Below are 21,342 nucleotides of genomic sequence, written 5' to 3'. Positions count from 1 at the left end.
TTACTATGAATTTTATTTTATTATGATATGTATATATACATATGTATATACTATTTTATTCTTTAAATTTATATATATTTTCATATTTATTTATTTTTTTTATTTATATATTTTATTATAAGATATAGTTTTATATTTATTTACATTACGAAAAAATCTATTTCAAACTCTAAAATGACAATACACTATTGTTCTCTAATAATTATTCCTCTTTTATAATTATTATGATTTCGTTTTTTTTTTACAAAAGAATCTGTAATAAACAAAAATATAACAAAATTTAAAAACATGAGTAAAATTAGTTATATTCATGTTTGAACATTAGGGTGATCTAGATAAAGTTAAATATTACTTACATAGAGTCAACATCTTTATTTGAACTATGGAGATTTGTTATAGATGTTGCACTTAGTTTTACATGTAAAGTATTGTCCATATTACATACATCCATAATACTCTTCGATATATCTACAATTTCTTTTGATGCAATATCAATGTGTGTTGATGCAGTTGACATTTTTTTAGACACATCAGCAAAACTCATTGGTACATTTTCTATAACTGTACATGAAGGAACCATTTCTTGCGATGCAATTTTTATATACATTGGAACATTTGACACTTCTTGAATAATTGTACCAATACATTCCATTGACATATTTGCTACAACTGCAGATGAATGCACTACTTCTTGTAGTATAACATTGATGTGCGTAGAGGCATTCAATACTTCTCCAGGGATATTGGTATTATCAATTGACACATTTGTCATTTCTTTAAATGTATCAGTGATGTAATCCCTCCTTCATCAAAGTGATTAAGCCATTGCGAGTCATTAAATAAATGCAATATGGAAACTGCATTATTGTTCGGCTTATGAACTTTTCAAAGAGTTATCCCGATAGTTGCAATCGAAAAGATGTTTTAAAACATGATTCAAAATGTATTGAACATATTCATCCTAAATAAAACAATATATATTTAAGTGCATCAGATTATTAAATATTTTCCAATTATTCCTATTAAGAAAAAGGAGTAATGCACATTCACACTTGCAATTCGTCGAAATTAACTTTTACAACTTATAACCTTTATAACCTATAAATCTGTGCAATGCATTCGATTATACAAAATAATTTTTCTTATTATTAAAAATTATTTTCAAGGTAATTTATTGTTTAAACTTTGAAATACAATAAAAAGCAACAAGAGCATGAAACTATTCATAAATAAATTAAGAAACAAAATTTATTATCATTTTCTTATACTTATATGTATTAAGAATATACTAGTAAGTACAATGAATGGGAAAGAGCAATTTTTTGCATATCTCAAAGATACTAAATTTGCCATTGCTAACATCGACTCGATTGTATATTATTTTCTTACCTTTGATAGTGGAAATATCTTGATTTGTACAAACTTCATATCACTTCATGCAAACAGCTTCGTCTTTTGGAAATGAGAAATATTTCATAATTTCAAATGAGATTTTTCGTTTTCCTAAAATAGTAGCTTTTCACTGCCCACTTTATTTCTAAAGTATGATTATATTTATGATGTGATAAACACTACTACTTTTATGTGCTCACCGCGATCATGACAGGCTCAGAGCATATAGATAAATGCTCTAAGATGACAAGCCATGATTTGCGGCCATATTGCACATAAATACATAATCATGATGGAAGTACATTGGGTATTCGTCGTTTCGAGACGAACTTCGTACCATTCTGCGCATAATAGATGCGGCCATTTTAAATATTTGCATCGCGGTAATTTTGAAATGGCACGCAAAGAGACATTTTCGCAAAAATGAGTACGTATCAAATAAAAACGTACACAAATAATTTTATAAAAAAAGGTATAAAAGATACAAAAATTTGCATTTCTTTCGATTTCCAAAGAATTAATATTAAAATGACAAGAAGCTTGTGGAACAAACAATGTCAATGTTAAAAATGATATCTATAAAATATATAATAATAAACAATAATAAATGATTAAAATTTATAATACATAAATAAATAAATTAATGTTAATGTTAATTATTAATTAATTGTAAAAAGCCAATATGAGCTAACATAGATTGTTGATGTGTAACAATATCATATATTCAGAAATGAAATAAAAATTGCAGACGTTTCAGTCCTTATTATTGGGTCATCTTCAATGTAGGTAATTGAAAAAATTCAATAAATTGTAAAATTCAACCATTGTAATGTTGAGTATTCAGTTAAATACGATAGACAACTTTTATATTTTATCTATTGACGAAATAGTAAGATCATTACATATTTTAATTTTCACAATTGAATTTTTTTCATCATATAAGAATTTCAAATCTTATACGTTTAAAATAAGTAGTTAGCACTCTATAAGAAAACTTTAAAGAACAATACTATGCCTGAGCTGGTTGAAGAGCTCCCAAATAAAAAATATTTGGTGCATACATGCAGTATAGCTGTCAAAGAATAGATTGATGAGGCCAATTAAAATTGAAGAAAAAGGAAGAAACGAGGAAACGATTCAAGGCCAGGAACGGAGGATATTTTGAAGAACGAATAGGGCAATATAACAATAAAATATGAAGAATTTGTAATAATAAAATGATAATAAATACACAGTGCGACAAATAATTTTTAAGACTGGCACCATATCTCAGCAATTAGTGGTACCATTTGTTGAACATTAGCATCATTAAAAAGATACATTTTCTTCTTTCAAATGCACTCAAGTTCATGCAAATCGGATAACAAATGACAAAGTTATGACAGTTCTTCTTAAACAAATTTTAAATCGATGTTGAAATTTTATCATACAACAAACAAAGAGCGGTCATTAAATTCAACGCAAAACTTGGTAAAAGTGCATCAGAAACATTCCGGTTGATGCAGCAAGTGTATGATGACGCTTGTTTAAGTCAATCAAATGTTTTCTTGTAATAAAAAAAATAAACGATTTTTGGATGGTAGAGAGTCGCTCAATGCTTATTACATTCTTCGATAGCAAAGAATTCTTTATCCATAAAGAATTCGCTCTATTTGGTCAAATAGTTACTGGCAACTATTATCTCGAAATTTTGAAACGTTTGAAGAATCCGGCCAGAATCCGTCGTATCTGTCCCGAATATCGAGATCCAGAAAGTTAATCGCTGTTGCACGACAAACGCCATCTCACAATTCACTCATTATTTGTCAATTTTTGGCGAAATCAAGTCTGTGTATTCAATCATCCGCCATATTCAGCCTTTGGTTTCGTACGATTTCTCTTTATTTCCAAAATTGAAATTAAAATTGAAAAGATGCTTTTTCGAAGACATTCCGACTATCCAAACAGTTTTAATACGGCACTAGAGGCACCATAAAATGAGCTGCATCATGCATTTGAATCACTTTTGAATCGCTGTAACAAGTGTATTAAAACAAGAAGAGATTATTTTGAATAAATAAAACAATAAGCATAAGAATATTTTGTTTTTATAGCGTTTTATAGCGTTTTATAGGCCCTCTTAAAAATTATTTGTCGAACTGTGTATATTCTTTCATTTGTTCATATTATTTCGTACACGCTGGCAAATTAACGATAATGCGTTATACAAAGCATTAAAAAGGAGTTAGCTCTTCCAAACTACGTTCTTGACTCGCGATATTAGATAAAAGAATTCTTTCTAAACGGAACGAGTTTTAAATTTTAAAGTAATTCTACGAAGAGTTGATATCGTAGTTAAGGAAATTAATCGTAATACGATAATCATAGCGGTAATCAACCGTGCTACGCGCTAACGTAATCCAACGCTAACAAATCCGATCTAGAGCTCGATCACGAGAATAACGAGAACTGTTATGATAGAAAATTTTCGAAATTCTAAAATATGCGAAAATATTATCTGAAATCTAACAATCGACATTAAGACGTGATACAAGAATATGACGCAACGATACAATACAAAATGACTTGCCTGTGGCCGCGGCGGACGTATAAAAGTAAAATGATATTGGACAGGATGGCACGATCACATGCTGCGCGCTCACAAATGTGATTACTCACATGTAATTACTCACAAAAATACTCAACGAAATTCGATATTGTAAATTTTGAAAACATGCCCTCCGATCTAGAAATCGGCGGTTTATTATTTACTATACGCTCGTCTCATCACGGGAGCCTCCTAGCCAAGCTCTCGATTTTCCTCGATGATCTGATTCTTCCTCTCATGCACCTGCTAACGATCCAGCAAACGAGAATGGATTGAATTGGATAAATTCGTATGAATCATGGATTTTCGAATCCACATTATCCGCGAAAAAGATTGATGAATTTTGTAGAGATTGAATATACTGAATCTGTTTCTATACATCTTGATAAATATAATAATGCGAACTCTAGTAGATTTATATAGATTCAGGAATGAAATGCTAGTCTGCGATCCCAAAAAGTGATTTATCATGGAAAGCATGCACCAAGATGATCACAGATGTACAATATGAACCGTTTCTTCCCAAACGAGTCCTAATACTATACACAGAGTATACAACATTACAGATTCACGGCAATAGAATGACTCCTATATATAATCTGCACTATCGTGGTCAGAGTATACGATATCTAGAAATTACCTTGTTGCCGTGGATCCGTAATGTTCATTCCGTAATGTCTCATTCGGGTTTTTGTTTGAGAGGCAATGACTTTTGCATCTCGGTGTGTACTTTTCAATGATATCACTTGCCGAAATCTGTGATTAGCAGTGGGATTCCTAATTGGTGGGATTCCCATGTTAGACAATTCTTTAGTAGCGCAGGTTAAATTACGAATTAATCGCATTGCGTTCATTGCGTTGAACATTGGGTAAGATACCAAAAATAAATTATCAATACGTAATTACGGATTCAATCGAATTGATCGCACGTTTTATTTCTATGCACATTGGGTGAGATACAGAAAGTAAATAACTAATCCATAATACTGATTCAAGAATTACGATATTAGATTTAAAAAATTCAAAAACTTGATTCGACATCACTTCAATGAATAATTTTCAACATTTTTCAATAATTTCTCGTTTGCTGGGAAGACTTGCCATAACATAAGTACCGTACCCGAGATACTTTCGGGAATACGGCGATCATAGGTCCACATGATAAGCCTTATCGCGTTCTAATTGGTCGCGAACCCCACGAATCGTAATAGCGCCACGCACCCTGAATTCTTGCGCATTCTGGATGATATTTATGGTTGGCAATGTTGGCATCTTCATAATTCTCCTCTGAGTAATCCTTACAGGAACATTCTTATATCCGTATTCATAACCATATTTTATTTTAAGGATAGAGGAAGCCGCCAAGAAGGATTCCTCGATTTTCCAAGACCTCTTTGTTTCATAAACGGATCTCAAGTCTACCTTCCTGAAGGAAGGAATATTTTAAGGATTTTAGTAATCTACTGAAGGCAGCATGTCATATTATATAATGCATATCGTGAATAATGAATATTAAAGGTTATAAAGACATTGTTAATTAAATAAAGTCATGATTAAACATTTTATAACAATAATGAAGAAAAATAAAATTAATAACGAATTTGATTGGATGCATTTAGTGCGCACTGATGCACATTAAAACCGTCATATATACACAAAAAAACGTAAATGTATGTTTATAAATAAATATAGAAATCGATTAAATTGTGAAATATTCAATACATTATATTGTATAAAATATGTATTTTATAATTCGAAATATTTGTACTTTATTTTTATACTCAAATTAAATCAGTGTACAACGGCATTAATATGCATTAGTGGTTCCAATCGATTATTAATTCGCATAATGCTTATTATACGAAAAAGGAGAAAATGCTTTTGATGCAGTTTATTTCCGAAAAAAAGCTATCAAAAATAATTATCGATGCGACAGATCTAAATTAAAAGCTATCAAAAATAAAAAGACCAGTGTAACGAATTAAATTTGGAAGAGTTTGTTTGATTACGAAGACTGCATCTCTTCCTCAAGGAAACTCGTAACCTCCCTTGAGAAAAGAAAGCTAATAAGGCTCCTTGTTTCAAGATCAAGGAAGATTTATGAAATATAAAATGAGGAACGAGAAATCTTTATTCCTCAAGGAAAGACTATGAATACGGATATTGATAGACTCCTTTTTCAGACGATCCCCACTTCCGAAATTTCTTTCTCGACAGAGATTTTCTCATGGCACCATAGTGGGGTCTCTCGCTCGTACTGTGGCAGAGAGTGATCATGCCGCTTCAATCACTCCCTTTAATAGTTGCCTGTAAATAATTCAGCGAAAAGATGACAGATTCATACACAGAGCGTTAAAATTTAAAAATTTAGAACGGTATCACCTGCTCTGAGTGGCCTTCCGATATGAATCTTTTATCTCCTTTCTTGCCGCTAATTTAGGTGATGAGACAATGCTTTGTACAACAAATAATATATCGAACCGCCGATTATCCTAAATAAACTCGCAAGCAATAATAATACTTCGCGAAATATAACGATAAAAGCTCGAAAATTGCAACAAACGCTGACACATCCGCTCAGGGACGAACATAGGACGACACTGCCGCGCTATTTCGGTCAGGTCGGGTGACTCTTATGATGGATGGTGAAAAACATTACGTCACAACATATCTAGAGACATTGTAGTGTCTCGGCGCTAAAACATAGCATGAGACATTGCCGTATTCCTTTACGCGAGCCAGCAAGTTGCGCCGAGATTAACGGTTATCTCGATCAAGTTTTAAGTACATTTAATCGATCTAATTACATCATAATGTGTTTTTATTTTTTCTCTATCCTATAAGCGGAGATATTGTGACGCAAAATCCGAATCTGTAAAAAGGGCCGTCTATATAAGTCGTAAATGCAGAACGCAGATGCAGAAAAAACACAGGACGCATTCGCGTGATGCAAATCACGTTGCAAAAGTAATGTCTACATTGAATGCAAGTCATCACGCAACTGAACTGTGTTTGTCTGTTGTGCTCTTAACATTGTTAACTTCTAAAGTTTTATTTTTGAATTCTGAAAATGAATAAACAACGTTTGCTATTATTTTTATTTTATACTTTAAATGCAACAGCATTAAACTTATGTAAACTTGTAATGAAAAAAAAGTGATAAAATAAAGATGGTGAATTTGATCGATTAATAAAACACGTAAACTGCAAGGACAATATGATAACAAATTTACATACATGAAAAATTGCGATCATAAATTTTTTGAATTTACTCGAATGTGACCTCATAAATTTGATCAACTGGATGAAATGATATCATCATTTTTACCAAAGCCTGAAAATTGTAGATAGAAACCTCTACAGTAAGCTTATATATATTGTTTTAACACTATCGTAAGTTACATTTTGAAGTACGTAATAAAATTTTTTATATGAAATAGTTGTTAATATTACAACTTTTTAATTATCTTGCTCATGGAAACGCTGTACATACATAATCTTGAAAATTTCAAATACGAAAATCCACAGCATGTAAAATTATACTTGAGGTATGCGAAGCAATTTGGATTGCTCTTCAACCAATATCTCTCGATTAAAAATAATGAAAAATTTAGCGTAACTGATGAATTTTATTTGAAATGGCAGTTTCTCAACTATCGGAGCAATAGATGAGAAACATTAAAATACAGTCCTCCAAACACTGGGTCGGACTTTCACAAATACAACAATATTGTCCTTTTAGCTATATGTGACGCTCAATATTCACTTGACATTGATCAGTATGATAAGTGAACAATTTTTCACTTTATCTTTATATTTACATTCAAGAAAATTGTATAGAATCATAATTTTTTAATTATTTATTTTTCAGACTTTATAAGCGATGGTAGAGTGTGAAGCAGATCAAAATTTGGAAACGATTTGGAACGTGGAAATGTTGATCTTCCTCCGTCAAAGAATTAACCATCAATAAATATACCTATTCGTCATAAATTTATGGGAGAACTCTTTCCCTAAAAACATACTTACTTCGTCCATATAACAGAAAAGATTTGGGAGATGCTAAACGTATATTCAATTATCTAGAGCTTCGTTTATCTAGAACGAGAAGAGAATGCTTTCGCGATATTAATTGCTCACTGGCAAATAGAAGTGTATGTAAGAGTCTGGACAATGTAACATATATGATTAAGGCTTTAGTATGCCTACATAATTACCTTATGACTTCAGAAAACGTGTTGTCCAAATGAGTTATTTAATTGTGAAAATTTTAATCATGAAGAAAACGATAATAGTTCGTTAGAGTGTAGGGATAGGGATCAAATAGTATTTAGTAATTTCAAAAATTTGACACGGGTAGATGTAATGTTCGCAAAGATGTTACTCAGCAGAGGAATACATTGAGAGATTATTTTATTTGTCGGAATTAGATAAAATTCCTTGTCAATACAGATTTTTTTCTTTCATTTATAACCAACGTTATAAGAAACATAAAATAATCGAAAAACCAAATAAATTTCTGACAGCTATACATAGCTGCGATCTCTGTAATCAATGAAACAGTTACACGTATATTGTTATGCTTATAACAAAGTTTTAATAAAGATAAATTCTCTAAATAAAAAATGACAACATAAATGTAGAAATATTTGTACACCAAAATTTAATGTGGAACAAAAAGATTAACCGTTTAGGTACATAGCTTTTCATAAACGTATAAATAAAATAAAAAAAAATTAATCTTTTTCTCTAATTTTAACACTGATAGCACTGCATGCTTTGCTTTTATGTCAGTGAAGTTATTAAAAATAAAAAAATATATTTTATAAGCATCTATAGGCACCAAATATATCAGTCTTATTTGTCAGTATTCGGTATCTCTATGATTCACGACGTCTAGTTATATCGCCTAATCGCATCTATGAAAAATCGATAAATCACGGGATGTCAATTGCTAAACGACGCATGCGTCACGCATAATTGATTAAAAAAAATAATATCAGATCGTCTTGGCAACAAAAAAAAACAAACTGTTTTTGTCTTCTGCACGCATCTCGTCTCGTGGAAAGTTATCGCCGCGCTACCACTAAGATTCTTTCCATATCCGCTGTGAAACGTTCGCCCGCGCTCAAGGCATTTTTAATAAAAAATTTGGAAAGCAGAGAAGATTTCATTTTTCTCGATCGAGTGTCCTTGAAGCATTAATAGCGCGGGAAACGCTCGGACAGTGATTGCCTGACCGCGCCATTACGATTTCTTCGTGCGCTCAGCAAGATTGCCAACATTTTTTTGATCCTTCGAGCCGGATACTTCAAGTATTTAGCCTCAGTGAAGTGGCGAGCAGCAATTTGGCAGTCAGATAAGGATACCACATCGAGACGAGAAAGGCATCGCAGTAGCAACAATCAGTGCAAGCATCGCACCAGCGGCAGCACACAATTCAATAAAGCAGTCGCAAGGCCCGCGTCTAAGCTTCAGAGACGCAGCCCGGCTCATATTATGTCATATCCTGGCGCAGAATCAGCATTTTACGAGCGGAATCCTATCGACGGCAGAAAATGCCCAATCCAGACGACGTGAAACGGAAGTCATCCCTCATCGGGACTCGCACTATCTGCGAGAGGAACATTTCCGTCCAACAACGTTCGACTGGAAGGCATCTAGCATCTATCGCATTCTCTCGTAGGATTAATTGCGTGCGTAACAAGGTAAGGAAGACCATTGTCTCCATTGCCAACTAAGTTCCCTCCGCCGCGTCCGTTGCGTGTATGCGTGCGCACACACATTCAAGATAGTCGATCAACCAGAAATGGCGACACTAAAACGACAACGCATGATCATAAAGGCGGTATGTACGCTTATCAGAACTTATATAGAGTCAATCGCCGCCATTACCCCGTCAATAGTTACTCACTTCGATGAACGGAGGGCGAAACTCGAACACTATTGGGCGGAATATAACGATGTGCAATTCCGTCTAGAATCTTTAGATGAGTCCGAAGGCTGTGATCGAGACAGTTTCGAAGAAGCATACTATGCATTATCCGTTAAGATCCACGATCTCATTTCCCCTTCGCTGTCATTGCGAACGTCCATTTTTTCTCCGTCCTCTTCGAATGCTCGCGATTCAGATAGTAGTATGCACATTCGGTTGCCTAAGCTAAATTTACCGACATTTTCCGGTACGATGAATGATTCCCGTTTTTCGATATATGGTATTCAACTCTGTTTTCCATTCCAACACCTCGCTATCAAATATGCAAAGATTTCAGTATCTGCGAGCGTCACTCATCGGCGACGCAAGCGCTGTAATCAGTTCGTTAGAATTGTCGGACGCTAATTACGATGTCGCGTGGGCAATTCTCAGGGAGCGATATGACAGCAAGCGCGTGATTATTCAAACTCATGTCAATGCTATTGGATTTGCCGACTATGACAAGGGAAAATCCAATCGATCTTAGAAGAATCTCTAACGGGATCTCGAAACATTTGCACGTCCTTCAGGCATTGAAGTGTCCTATGATATACTGGGATCATCTTCTCATTCTAACCTCTAAACTTGACTCAATCACGTTACGCGAGTGGGGAATCTCCTTAACGGGCCACGAGCCGTCGCCGCTCAAACAGCGATTAGATTTTATCGCTCATCGATGTGAGATGCTTGAGACTACCACAAAGGCTTCCAAGCACCACTTCCGCAAAGAAGATCGAGGCAAAATCGCAGCCAAATGTTAAGCGGTCATCGTCGTGCGCGGCTACCGTTAAACTAAAATGCAATTTCTGTCAAGGAGAACACGTCATTTATTATTGCAAAAATTTCGTGGCACTTCCAGTATCACAAAGGGTCGCGGAAATTCGCAATCGCAAACTTTGCGTCAATTGCTTGCGCTCCTCTTCTCATGTATCAAGTAAATGCACTTCCGTTCAATGCAAGGTCTGCCAGGCAAAACACAATACACTACTTCCTATACCCTCTGCCGCAGACCCATCGACTAACAATACCGATAAGGAAGTTGCATCTAAGGCAACTCCTCCCCTCTCCCTCCTATCGAATTATGCTTTAGAATCATTTAATAACGAACAAGTCATGCTTTCGACTGCGGTTGTGCTCATCTGCGGTAGCCACGGCTCGCGCAGGGCGTGTCGAGCCCTGTTGGATTGCGGATCACAAGCGAACTTCGTAACCACAAAATTTGTAGAAGCTCTCGGTTTAGAAAGGCGTCCAATAAGCCTCTCGATATGCGGCGTCAACGACACGGTAACCTCGACCAATTACGTGGTTGGAATCATATTACAATCGCGACTCAATTCGTATACCGCATCTATTGAATGCATCATTACTGATCGGATTACTGGCAAAATTCCGACGTTTTCTTTGGGGCGAGACAAATTTAATCTTCCGCGCAACATTCACAGTTTAGCTGATCCGCGATTTCACATATCGTCGGATATTGATTTTTTAATCGGTGCGGACTTGTTTTGGAATCTGATATGCGTTGGTCAAATCAAGTCTTCGAACAAACACCCAACACTCCAAAAAACACAACTGGGCTGGATTTTGGCGGGTCGTTTGGACAGCACCACATCAACCGCCGCAAAGGTCCACTCGTTTCACACGTCCATAACCAATGCGGAATTATACGAACATGTTAGTCGTGCCTGGCAAATGGATGATATCTCCACGCAACCACACAATTACACAATGGAGGAAAACATTTGCGAGCGTCACTTTTTAGACAACGTGTTTCAAAATTCTCAGGATAGATATATAGTCAAGCTTTCAGTCAGAGAACAAATGTTAAATAACATTGGTGATTCACGTAAGTGAATCTCTGCTCTCAAGCGATTGAGGGGAATCGAGACATTTCAAGCGTGATCCTATTCTTAAAATTCAATATGCGGCGTTTCTCGACGAATATTTATCGCTGGGACACATGCGACGCATGGAGCCATCCATTGCAGAAGAAACAATATCATTTTATCTTTCCCACCATTGCGTCTTTAAAACGGTCGGGCAAGCGTCTGTATTGTATTCGATGCATCTTGCCGCAGCAATTCCGGCGTATCGTTAAACGATGCGCTCTAGTGGAACTTACCGTTCAACAAGATTTGATCTCAATTTTAATGCGTTTCCGCTTTTTCACTTATGTCATCATCACTGATATCATAAAAATGTATCAGCAAATTTTAATGCATCCATCTCAGACGCGCCTGCAGAGAATTCTCTGGCGCAATGATCTTTCTGCTAATGTCGATATGTACGAACTCACTACCGTCACTTACGGACAGCTTCCGCGTCATTCTTGGCCACCAGATGCATTAAGCATTTGGCCGAGCAGCACGCTCATCAATTCAATCGCGATTCAGCATGCGTTCTTCGAGATTTTTATGTCGATGACATGCTCACCGAAACGGATACAGTCGACGAATTAAAACTGATTCGCGATGAAATCATTCAGCTATTAAAATTAGGAGCATTCGAATTAAGCAAATGAGCCTCGAATTGCCCTGAATTATTAGAAACAGGCAATCGTGATCGTGTGCCGGTCATTATCAGAGATAATGCTGTGGATTGCTGTATTCTGAGCATGCAATGGAACAGGGTCAGGATACGTTTCGATTTCTCTGCAAACTTGATACAGAACCTCACGTTGTATCAAGTCATACTTTCCGAGGTCGCCAAATTGTTCGATCCTCTGGGCCTTCTGGGTCCGGTCATTGTGATCGCAAAGTTCATCTTGCAAGATTTGTGGCAATTGGCCATCCAATGGATGACCGTTCTTCAGGACATCCACACTCGTTGGATCGCTCTCAGAACACAGATGAGTAATTTGAATCAATTAAAAATTCCTCGATGCATTAAATTCAATGTTCATCAACCAATCGTGGAAGTACACGGAATTTGCGATGCCAGCCAACGCGTTCGGAGCCTGCATATACCTTCGCACCAAGCTCGGTCTCAACGATCATCACTCCAAGTTGCTGTGCTCAAAGTCTCGCGTCGCGCCGCTCAAAACCGTTTCGTTACCGCGATTAAAGCTATCGGCCGCTTTACTATTGGCGCGCTTAATCAATAAGGTAGAGAGTCTTTGGAACTCTCGCAATGCCCGACTTATCTATGGTCGAACTCAACGATTGCATTAAACTGGATAACCTCCCTCTCGCAGCGGTGATCAGTCCTTGTGGCAAATAGATGGATGAAATTCAGTGCCCAACAGAAGTCGAACGCTGACGTCATATCGCATCCCCCGACAACCCTGCCGACACATTGTCGCGTGGGATAAATCCCTATGACTTAATCGATGCTGAGAGGTGGTGGAATAGCCCCGAATTTCTAAAATGGGATGAAGAACTGGCCGCCCAGTGTCTTCCCGCGTTTAGACAATGATTTTCCCGAACAAAAGAAAATCCGCATAGCCATTTCCACTTTCCATTCCTGCATCATTGACGACTTACTAAACAAGCATTCTAATTTAAACAAAATATGTCGCGCATTGTTTAAGATTATCTAAGGCTCACTGGGAGCACAGTATATATCTACTTTCGTGTCCCCTGTTGAAACATGTACCGTTTTAGATTGTATTTGCAGAACAGTGCAGCAGCGAGCGTTTTATCGCGAATATGAAGCAATAGTCAAGAATGAAATTGTAAATACTTCTAGTAATATCTTATTGCTCTCCATTCTTAGATGAAAGCGGACTAATGCGAATTGACAGGAGATTAAAAAATTCAAATCTTGCGTTCAATGCGTGTCATCCAATTCTCCTGCCTCGCAAACACATATTAACTCAGCGTATTATAGAGCGTGAATACACACGAAACTTACACGCGGGTTTGCAAGCCATAATGGCTTTCGTGCGCCAGCGCTTTTGGCCGCTATCATTGCGATCCATCATACGTGGAATAATACAGAAATGTATAACCTGTTTTAGGGCTAAACCTAATCAATCAGAGGCCTCAATGAGCTCATTACCGGCCAGCCGAGTTAACATTTCTCGACCTTTCTCTCGTTGCGGCATAGACTATGCTGGGCCGCTCTTGTTACGTGAGGGAAAGCGTCGAAATGCGCGGAGTCACAAGGCATACGTTTCACTTTTTGTGTGCTTCGCCATGAAGGCGGTCCATCTAGAGTAAATGACCTTATGTCCGAAGCTTTTATTGCGTTTTAAATGATTCATTTCGCGTAGGGATAGACCCGCGCACATATATTCAGACAACGAGATCATCTTTGTGGGCGCGCATAAACAAATTCAAGAATTATACAACATGTATAATGATTCACAAGTCCAATCCGAAATTAAAATTTTTTTTCGCGAATTAGAAATTTCTTGGAACTTCATCCCGCCTAATGCATCTCACTTTCGAGGTTGATTTATGAGAGGCAGCCGTAAAATCTGCAAAATACCACATGACTCAGATCGTGGGCAAGGCTTATTTGACCTTTGAAGAAATGCAAATGATCCTCTGTGAAAGTGAGGCGATTCTCAATTCGCGTCCCCTCTTACCATTAAGCGCCGACCCTAATGACCTAGCATATCTAAGTCCGGGACATTTCTTGATTGGCACGACTTTAAATGGTCTTCCTTGCGTTGACTTGAGCGACGTTAACGAAAATAGGTTACGGTAGCAACGCGTAGAGCAAATCCGGCAGCATTTTTGGCGCAGGTGGAGTAATGAATATCATCATTCCCTACAAGCCCGAACCAAATGGATGGCTAACAAGGGAACTCAGCTATCGACAAATCAACTTGTGCTCATAAGGCAGCCGAACTTAGCTCCGCTTCAGTGGGCAATGGGGCGGATCCAGGAGGTTCATCCTGGTTCCGATGGCATCGCGCGCACCGCAACTGTCAAAACTGTCAAAAGGGTTCCTACGTGAGGCTACTATCTAAACTATCAATATTACCAATTAAAAGTCCTAGTCGATGCGTTATCAAACATTTAGTTTTAAGTGTCTTTAGCTATTATCTTCTGATTATATTGTATCTTGCGCAGGCCTCCTTTACGTTTATTAAGGATGCCTTATTATATTATTTTTCACTCATTATATCGCTTGCGTATTTAGATGTTAATACGCGTTGATTTTCAGTGCAATGACTAAATGTAATATTAAATCGTATCAGAGTAATTCGCGTTTCATGTTATGCCAATGAATTCATGCTTGTATGTCACATTGAAAGTCAATCCTTTCAAGGCGGGCGGCATGTTCGGTATCTCTATGATTCACGATGTCTAGTTATATCGCCTAATCGCATCTATGAAAAATCGATGAATCCACGGGATGTCGATTGCTAAACGACGCATGCGTCACGCGTAATCGATTAAAAAAAATAATATCAGATCGTCTTGGCAACAAAAAAACAAACTGTTTTCGTCTTCTGCACGTGTCTCGTCTCGTGGAAAGTTATCGCCGCGCTAAGATTCTTTCCGTATCCGCTGTGAAACACATTCGCCCGCGCTCGAGGCATTTTTAATAAAAAATTTGGAAAGCAGAGAAGATTTCATTTTTCTCGACCGAGTGCTCTTGAAGCATTAATACCGCGGGAAACACTCGAACGGTGATTGCCTGACCGCGCCATTACGATTTCTTCATGCGCTCAGCAAGATCGCCAACAGTCAGAAAGCCCATTTTGCGTAAATTTTCATTACGATCCAAAGTAAACATTGTCGATCTAATGAAATGAGCAGAAGAAATCAAAATTACTCGATATAACGAATATTCATTGAATTATATAAAATTTATGCAGAATGAGCATATAGCTCATTCAATATCGAGCAAATAAAAAAGACTTTAAAATTGAGAGTTAGGCCAGCGTCGGTCGAATTTTTCCGCTTACTATATAGGACCTAGAAATTTAATATTGCTTTAAACGGGATTTTTTTTAAATAGTCTTTTGACAGCTGATAGCTATCAATATTTCTGTAAACTTCACGAAAATAAAATTTTCAAAGGAAACTAGCAATGTTACGTAAGAATACTGCGATGGCAGTTGACAACTGTCTGAATAAAAAATACGTAAGTAATAACAAATTTATTTATTGCATCGAATATTATAAGGTTAATTAAATTTTACAAAATGTTTCAAATTTCAGTCTCATATAATCTCCAAAAGCTCCATAAGTTATGCAAGTTAAGTTTCTTGTTGAACCGGTTTAAGTAAAGCTTTCATTTACATTTGGATTATACATTTTTTGGTATTCGCCAATAACTTGGATAATGAATTATTTTTTATTAATTGTTTTTCGTCGTAAGTTAATCTGTCATATTATATTCAGTAATCAGTTTGATAATTTTTCCGCTGCGTCATTGACAACTCTCAATTTGTTTACTAATTGCAAGCCAAACTGTAATTTTATCAGCATTTCAGACACTGATGAAGGAAGGCAATGTGGATTTGAATGGAATTCTTATACCGAATATCTAAATGCGCAAAAAGCTGACATCTAGCTATTTTCGTGCGAACATTTTCCATGATGTTTTCTCATTGAATCAGTTTAGCAGCACACGGTTGTGAATTGCAGCTGGTCTTCTTCTGCTCAAAACGATAGCGTGACTAAATCCGCTGCAGCTAACATGCATTCAGTTTTGACAATTCATTCTGATCTGTCTTTTAGCACCTTTTGCGAGATCGAAAACGCATAAACTACCTCGTTCCTGTTCATAACTCATTTTATTTCCTTGCTAAAGTAAATTCATATACCAGATCATTCATATACCAGATATGTAAATATGAAACCGGAATTTACCAATAGATGACCATAGTTGACAATGTAGTTACCGTCAGACGGCGCCATTGACACCATTTTCCTTGTTATGACATCTGACAAAGATTTTCAACTCACAACAATACAAGTTTCATACAACAGTATAGTTTGTAATAGTTGAACATGAATTTTGTGCCTGGAAACTACGATTTGCGGACAGCATTGATTTTCTTACCATTTGAAGAAAATTGCTGCAGAATCGCATCGAATGCTTGTCGAAGCTTACGGTGAGCTTTTGGTAAATCGCAGTGCTTTGAGTGGTTTAAAAAATTCAAAAGTGGCGATTTTGATATGAGAAACGAAGAACATGGAAAACCATCGAAAAAGTTTGAAGACAGCGAATTGCAAGCATTGTTGGATGAGGATGACGCTCAAACTCAGCAACAACTCGCGGATCAACTCGCGAATGTGAAGCCGTCTCCTACGTTTGAAATCCATGGGAAAGATCTAGAAGATGGGTTCCACATGAACTGAATGAAAGACAGCAGAAAAACCGAAAAACCACTTGCGAAATGCTGCTCGCCAGGTACAAAAGAAAGTGATTTCTCCATCGAATTGTGACTGATGAAAAGTGGATATATTTTGAGAATCCTAAGCGTAAAAGATCATGGGTAACTCCAGGCGAACCATCGACATCGACTGCAAGGTCAAATCGCTATGGACAATGCTCTGTGTTTGATGGATCAGAAAGGTATAATCTATTATCAACTGCTAAAACCTGGCAAAACTGTTAATACTGAACGCTACCGACAACAAATGATCAATTTGAATTAAGCTTTGTGTGAAAAACGACCCGAATATCAAAAAAGGCAACACAAAGTGATTTTGCTTCATGATAATGCACCATCACACACAGCAAAACTGGTCAAGGAAACGATTGAGGCATTTGGTTGGAAATACTTTCGCATGCGGCTTACTCACCAGACTTGGCTCCGTCCGATTACCAATTATTTGCATCGATGGGACACGCACTTGCTCAGCAGCGCTTCACTTCTTACGAAGATGTACGAAGATGGCTGGTTTGGCTCAAAAGAGCAACAATTTTTTTGCATCCACAAATTGTCAAACAGATGGAAAAAATGTATAGCCGACTATCAATGGGTAATACTTCGAATAAAATATTTTTTATCATTTCATGCAATAAACGTGTATTTTCTATAAAAAAATTCCGGTTTCATATTGACATAGGTGTACAACTTTGCTTCCGCCGATTTCCTATAGATGGCTTTAGCGGTAAGTGATGGTCGAAATAAATAGATCATAGACGTCATACAATAAACTTGGGCATCTGCCAACATAACTCCATAGAAACATTAGTCGATTTGTGTCTGCATCATAAAGTTAGTCTCGATTGAAAATGTCAGTTTACGAGCCAAATTCGTCATTTGCGGGAGATTTTAATTTTTCGCTTCAATATGAAGAAATCTGCGGCCGAGGCTCATCGAATGCTCTCAAATACTTATGGTGAGGCCGCTATTAATGAAAGAACGTGTCATGTGAGTGATTTCAACGCTTCAAGAACGGTGATTTTGACGTCGAAGACCGGCATAGGGGAAGAGAGAAGGTTTTCGAAGATGCAGAATTGGAGGCATTGAGCAAGACTCGTGTCAAAACCAAGAAGAATTGGCACGATCATTGGGAATGACTCAACAAGCCATTTCAAAACGCCTCAAGCCATGGGAATGATTCAGAAGCAAGGAAATTGGGTGCCGTATGAATTGAAGTCGAGAGATGTTGAACGGCGAACGGTTTTGTTTGCTTGTGAATAGCTGCTTGAAAGGCAAAGATGGAAGGGATTTCTGCATTGCATTGTGACTGGGGACGAAAAATGGGTTCATTACGATAATCCCAAGCGCAGAAAATCATGGGGAGTTCCCGGCCATGCTTCTATGTCGACGGCCAAACCGAATATTCACGGCTCCAAGGTCATGCTCTGTATTTGGTGGGACCAGCTCGGCGTAGTGTGAATTGAATTATGAATATAATTATGAATATGACTGAAACAATCACAGGCGATCGGTATCGAACGCAATTGCGTTTGAGCCGAGCATTGAAAGACAAACGGCCGCAATACAACGAGAGATACGATCAAGTGATTTTGCAGCATGATAATGCTCGATCCCATGTTGCGAAAGTGATCACTTGGAAACGTTGAAATGGGAAGTCCTACCCCACCCGCCGTATTCTCCAGACTTTGCTCCCTCTGACTATCACTTGTTTCGATCAATGGCACACGGCTTGGCTGACCAGCACTTCCGATCTTATGAAGAAGTAAAAAATTGGATCGATTCGTGGATAGCCTCAAAAGATGACCAGTTTTTTCGACGCGGGATTCGTACGCTATCCGAAAGATGGGAGAAAGTAGTGGCCAGCGATGAACAATACTTTGAATCATAAATGTATAATCAGTTTTTTACAATAAAGCCTCGAATTTCGGAAAAAAACGGCGGAAGCAAAGTTGTACATCTAATACATACTATCGGACTAGAAACGATTTCTTTTGTGTTAGTATGAATTTGCAATTACGATGCATTTTCGACAACACCAACTACAACTTTCAATGCGATTCTTTATGGGGCGTACAATTAAGAAAAAAATCCATAAAAACTATCATTATTACCGAACGACGATTAACATTGGTTTGCAGATGTCAAAATGTATCAGCTCAATTGGCTTTTTAGAACGCGTATCCGATTATTATTAAACTGTTTCGTGTTTGCTTGCGAAAATGCAGGCTTCGCAAAACTTTGTTGTCATTCTTCCCATTTTTGAAGCGTTTATCTTTGACTTCGTTACTGATAACCATCTGCTCCAGTTTTTTGTAATTTACATGAGCGAACCGTTCGTGTCACACAGACGATTGTACATTATTGAGTTTCATGCTTTGGCGGTACAACTCATGTATCCATCACATACAAATTTCATTCACAATTGCAATCAATTATAAATGTTTAGCCTTCTTCCATTGATTCTGATTTGCCTCAATTGTTTTATTGCCATGTTTGGTGCTTGTGCCAATATTTAATTTCAATCTAATTTAAATTTCGATCTAAGTCTGGAATCGAAGTATACGACGTTGTTTAATCTAATTCTTTGCCACTGATCGTTGAAACAATTTTAATATTATTAATATATATACCAGGTGTACAAGTATGAAATGACGATTTGAAACATATGGCGCACCAATGCAGTGTGAAGTACAAAGATTTAATATACGCCATTTTATTGTACCATCAACAAGTGTCAAACGCGCAAAGTGATTTGATTGAAAAGTGTTTGCTTAGTATTGTGTTGCTGTGTTTAATATGACGAAATTTGTACCAAATAAGGAGCATTCGCGGACAGTATTAATTTTTTCATTTGAAGAAAACTGCTGCGGAATCATACCGATTACTTGAAGAAGTTTATGGTGAATGCTCCATCGCAAAAAACGTGAACAATGGTTTCAGCGTTTCAAAATTGGAGATTTCGATGTTGCAGACAAGGAACACGGAAAACTGCCCAAAAAGTACGAAGACGTGCAAGCATTGCTAGATGAAGATGATTCACAAACACAAAAACAACTCGCAGAGCAATTGAGCGTTAGTCAGCAAGCTGTTTCCAATCGCCTATGAGAGAAAGATTCAGGGGGATTCAGGGGAAAGATTCAGAAAGTCGGCAGATAGGTGCCACATGAATTGAATGAGAGACAGATAGAGAGGTGCAAAAAACACACATGTGAAATTTTGCTTGAACGAAGAAGAAAATTATTCTTGCATTATATCGTTACTGGGGATGAAAAGTGGATTTTTTTGAGAATCCCAAGCGCAAAAAATCATGGATAGACTCAGGCGCACCATCCACATCGACCCCAAGAATCGCTTTGGCAGGAAGACGATGCTGTGTGTTTGGTGGGACCAGAAGGGTGTGGTCTATTATGAGCTATTGAAGCCTGGCGAAACGGTTAATATCAAACGCTATCAATAATTGATCGATTTGAACCATTCGCTGCTTAAAAAACGATCAAAATACCAAAAGAGGCAACACAAGGTCATTTTTCTCCATGACAATGCTCCATCACATACGACAAAACCAATTCGGGACACGTTGGAAGTACTCAGCTGGGAAGTTCTACCCTATGCGGCTCATCAGACTCCTTCCGATTACCACTTGTTTGCATCGATAGATCATGCACTTGCTGAGCAGCGCTTTGGTTTGTACGAAAATGTGAAAAAATGGCTCGCTGAATGGTTCGCAGCAAAAGGGGAAGATTTTTACTGGTATCCACAAATTGTCCGAAAGATGGGAAAAATGTGTAACTAGCAATGGAGCATATGTTGAATAAATCTCTTTTTATCATTCTTCCGAATTTAACGTGTTTTTTTTTTTTGGGAAAAAAATCGTCATTTCATACTTGTATACCTGGTATATATATATATATATATATATATATATATGTATGTATTTTTGACTCTAATAAATTTTGTTATCAAATATTACAATTACTGGAAGTAGTTCTATGTTACGTCATATGTCGTCGTATACTACTACAATAATAACACTACTGGCTCAGTATTGACACTTGCGTAGTAATATTACTGCAGTAGCAGTGACACTAG

The 21,342-nt window shown here is 37.0% G+C and overlaps 2 protein-coding genes across 3 annotated transcripts in view; both read right to left on the bottom strand.

Annotated features, from left to right (window-relative positions):
* The window catches only part of LOC108685779, a 1,835-nt gene extending 183 nt beyond the window's left edge, over nt 1-1,652 (bottom strand). Inside the window, exons 1-2 of the mRNA XM_018190747.1 lie at nt 1,390-1,652; nt 356-961 (exon numbers count right to left, since the gene is read on the bottom strand). Of these exons, the coding sequence (XP_018046236.1) occupies nt 356-772 (417 nt within the window). The 5' untranslated portion in view covers nt 773-961; nt 1,390-1,652. The remainder of the gene's footprint in view (nt 1-355; nt 962-1,389) is intronic.
* The window catches only part of LOC108685777 (ecdysone receptor), a 286,435-nt gene that overhangs the window by 143,950 nt on the left and 121,143 nt on the right, over nt 1-21,342 (bottom strand). The gene's annotated exons all lie outside the window — the stretch shown is intronic.

The sequence above is a fragment of the Atta colombica genome, unplaced genomic scaffold, assembly GCF_001594045.1.
Source record: "Atta colombica isolate Treedump-2 unplaced genomic scaffold, Acol1.0 scaffold157, whole genome shotgun sequence".
Classification (NCBI taxonomy): domain Eukaryota; kingdom Metazoa; phylum Arthropoda; class Insecta; order Hymenoptera; family Formicidae; genus Atta; species Atta colombica.
Note: the sequence above shows the minus strand (reverse complement) of the source record. Positions and strands in the feature narration are given on the sequence as shown.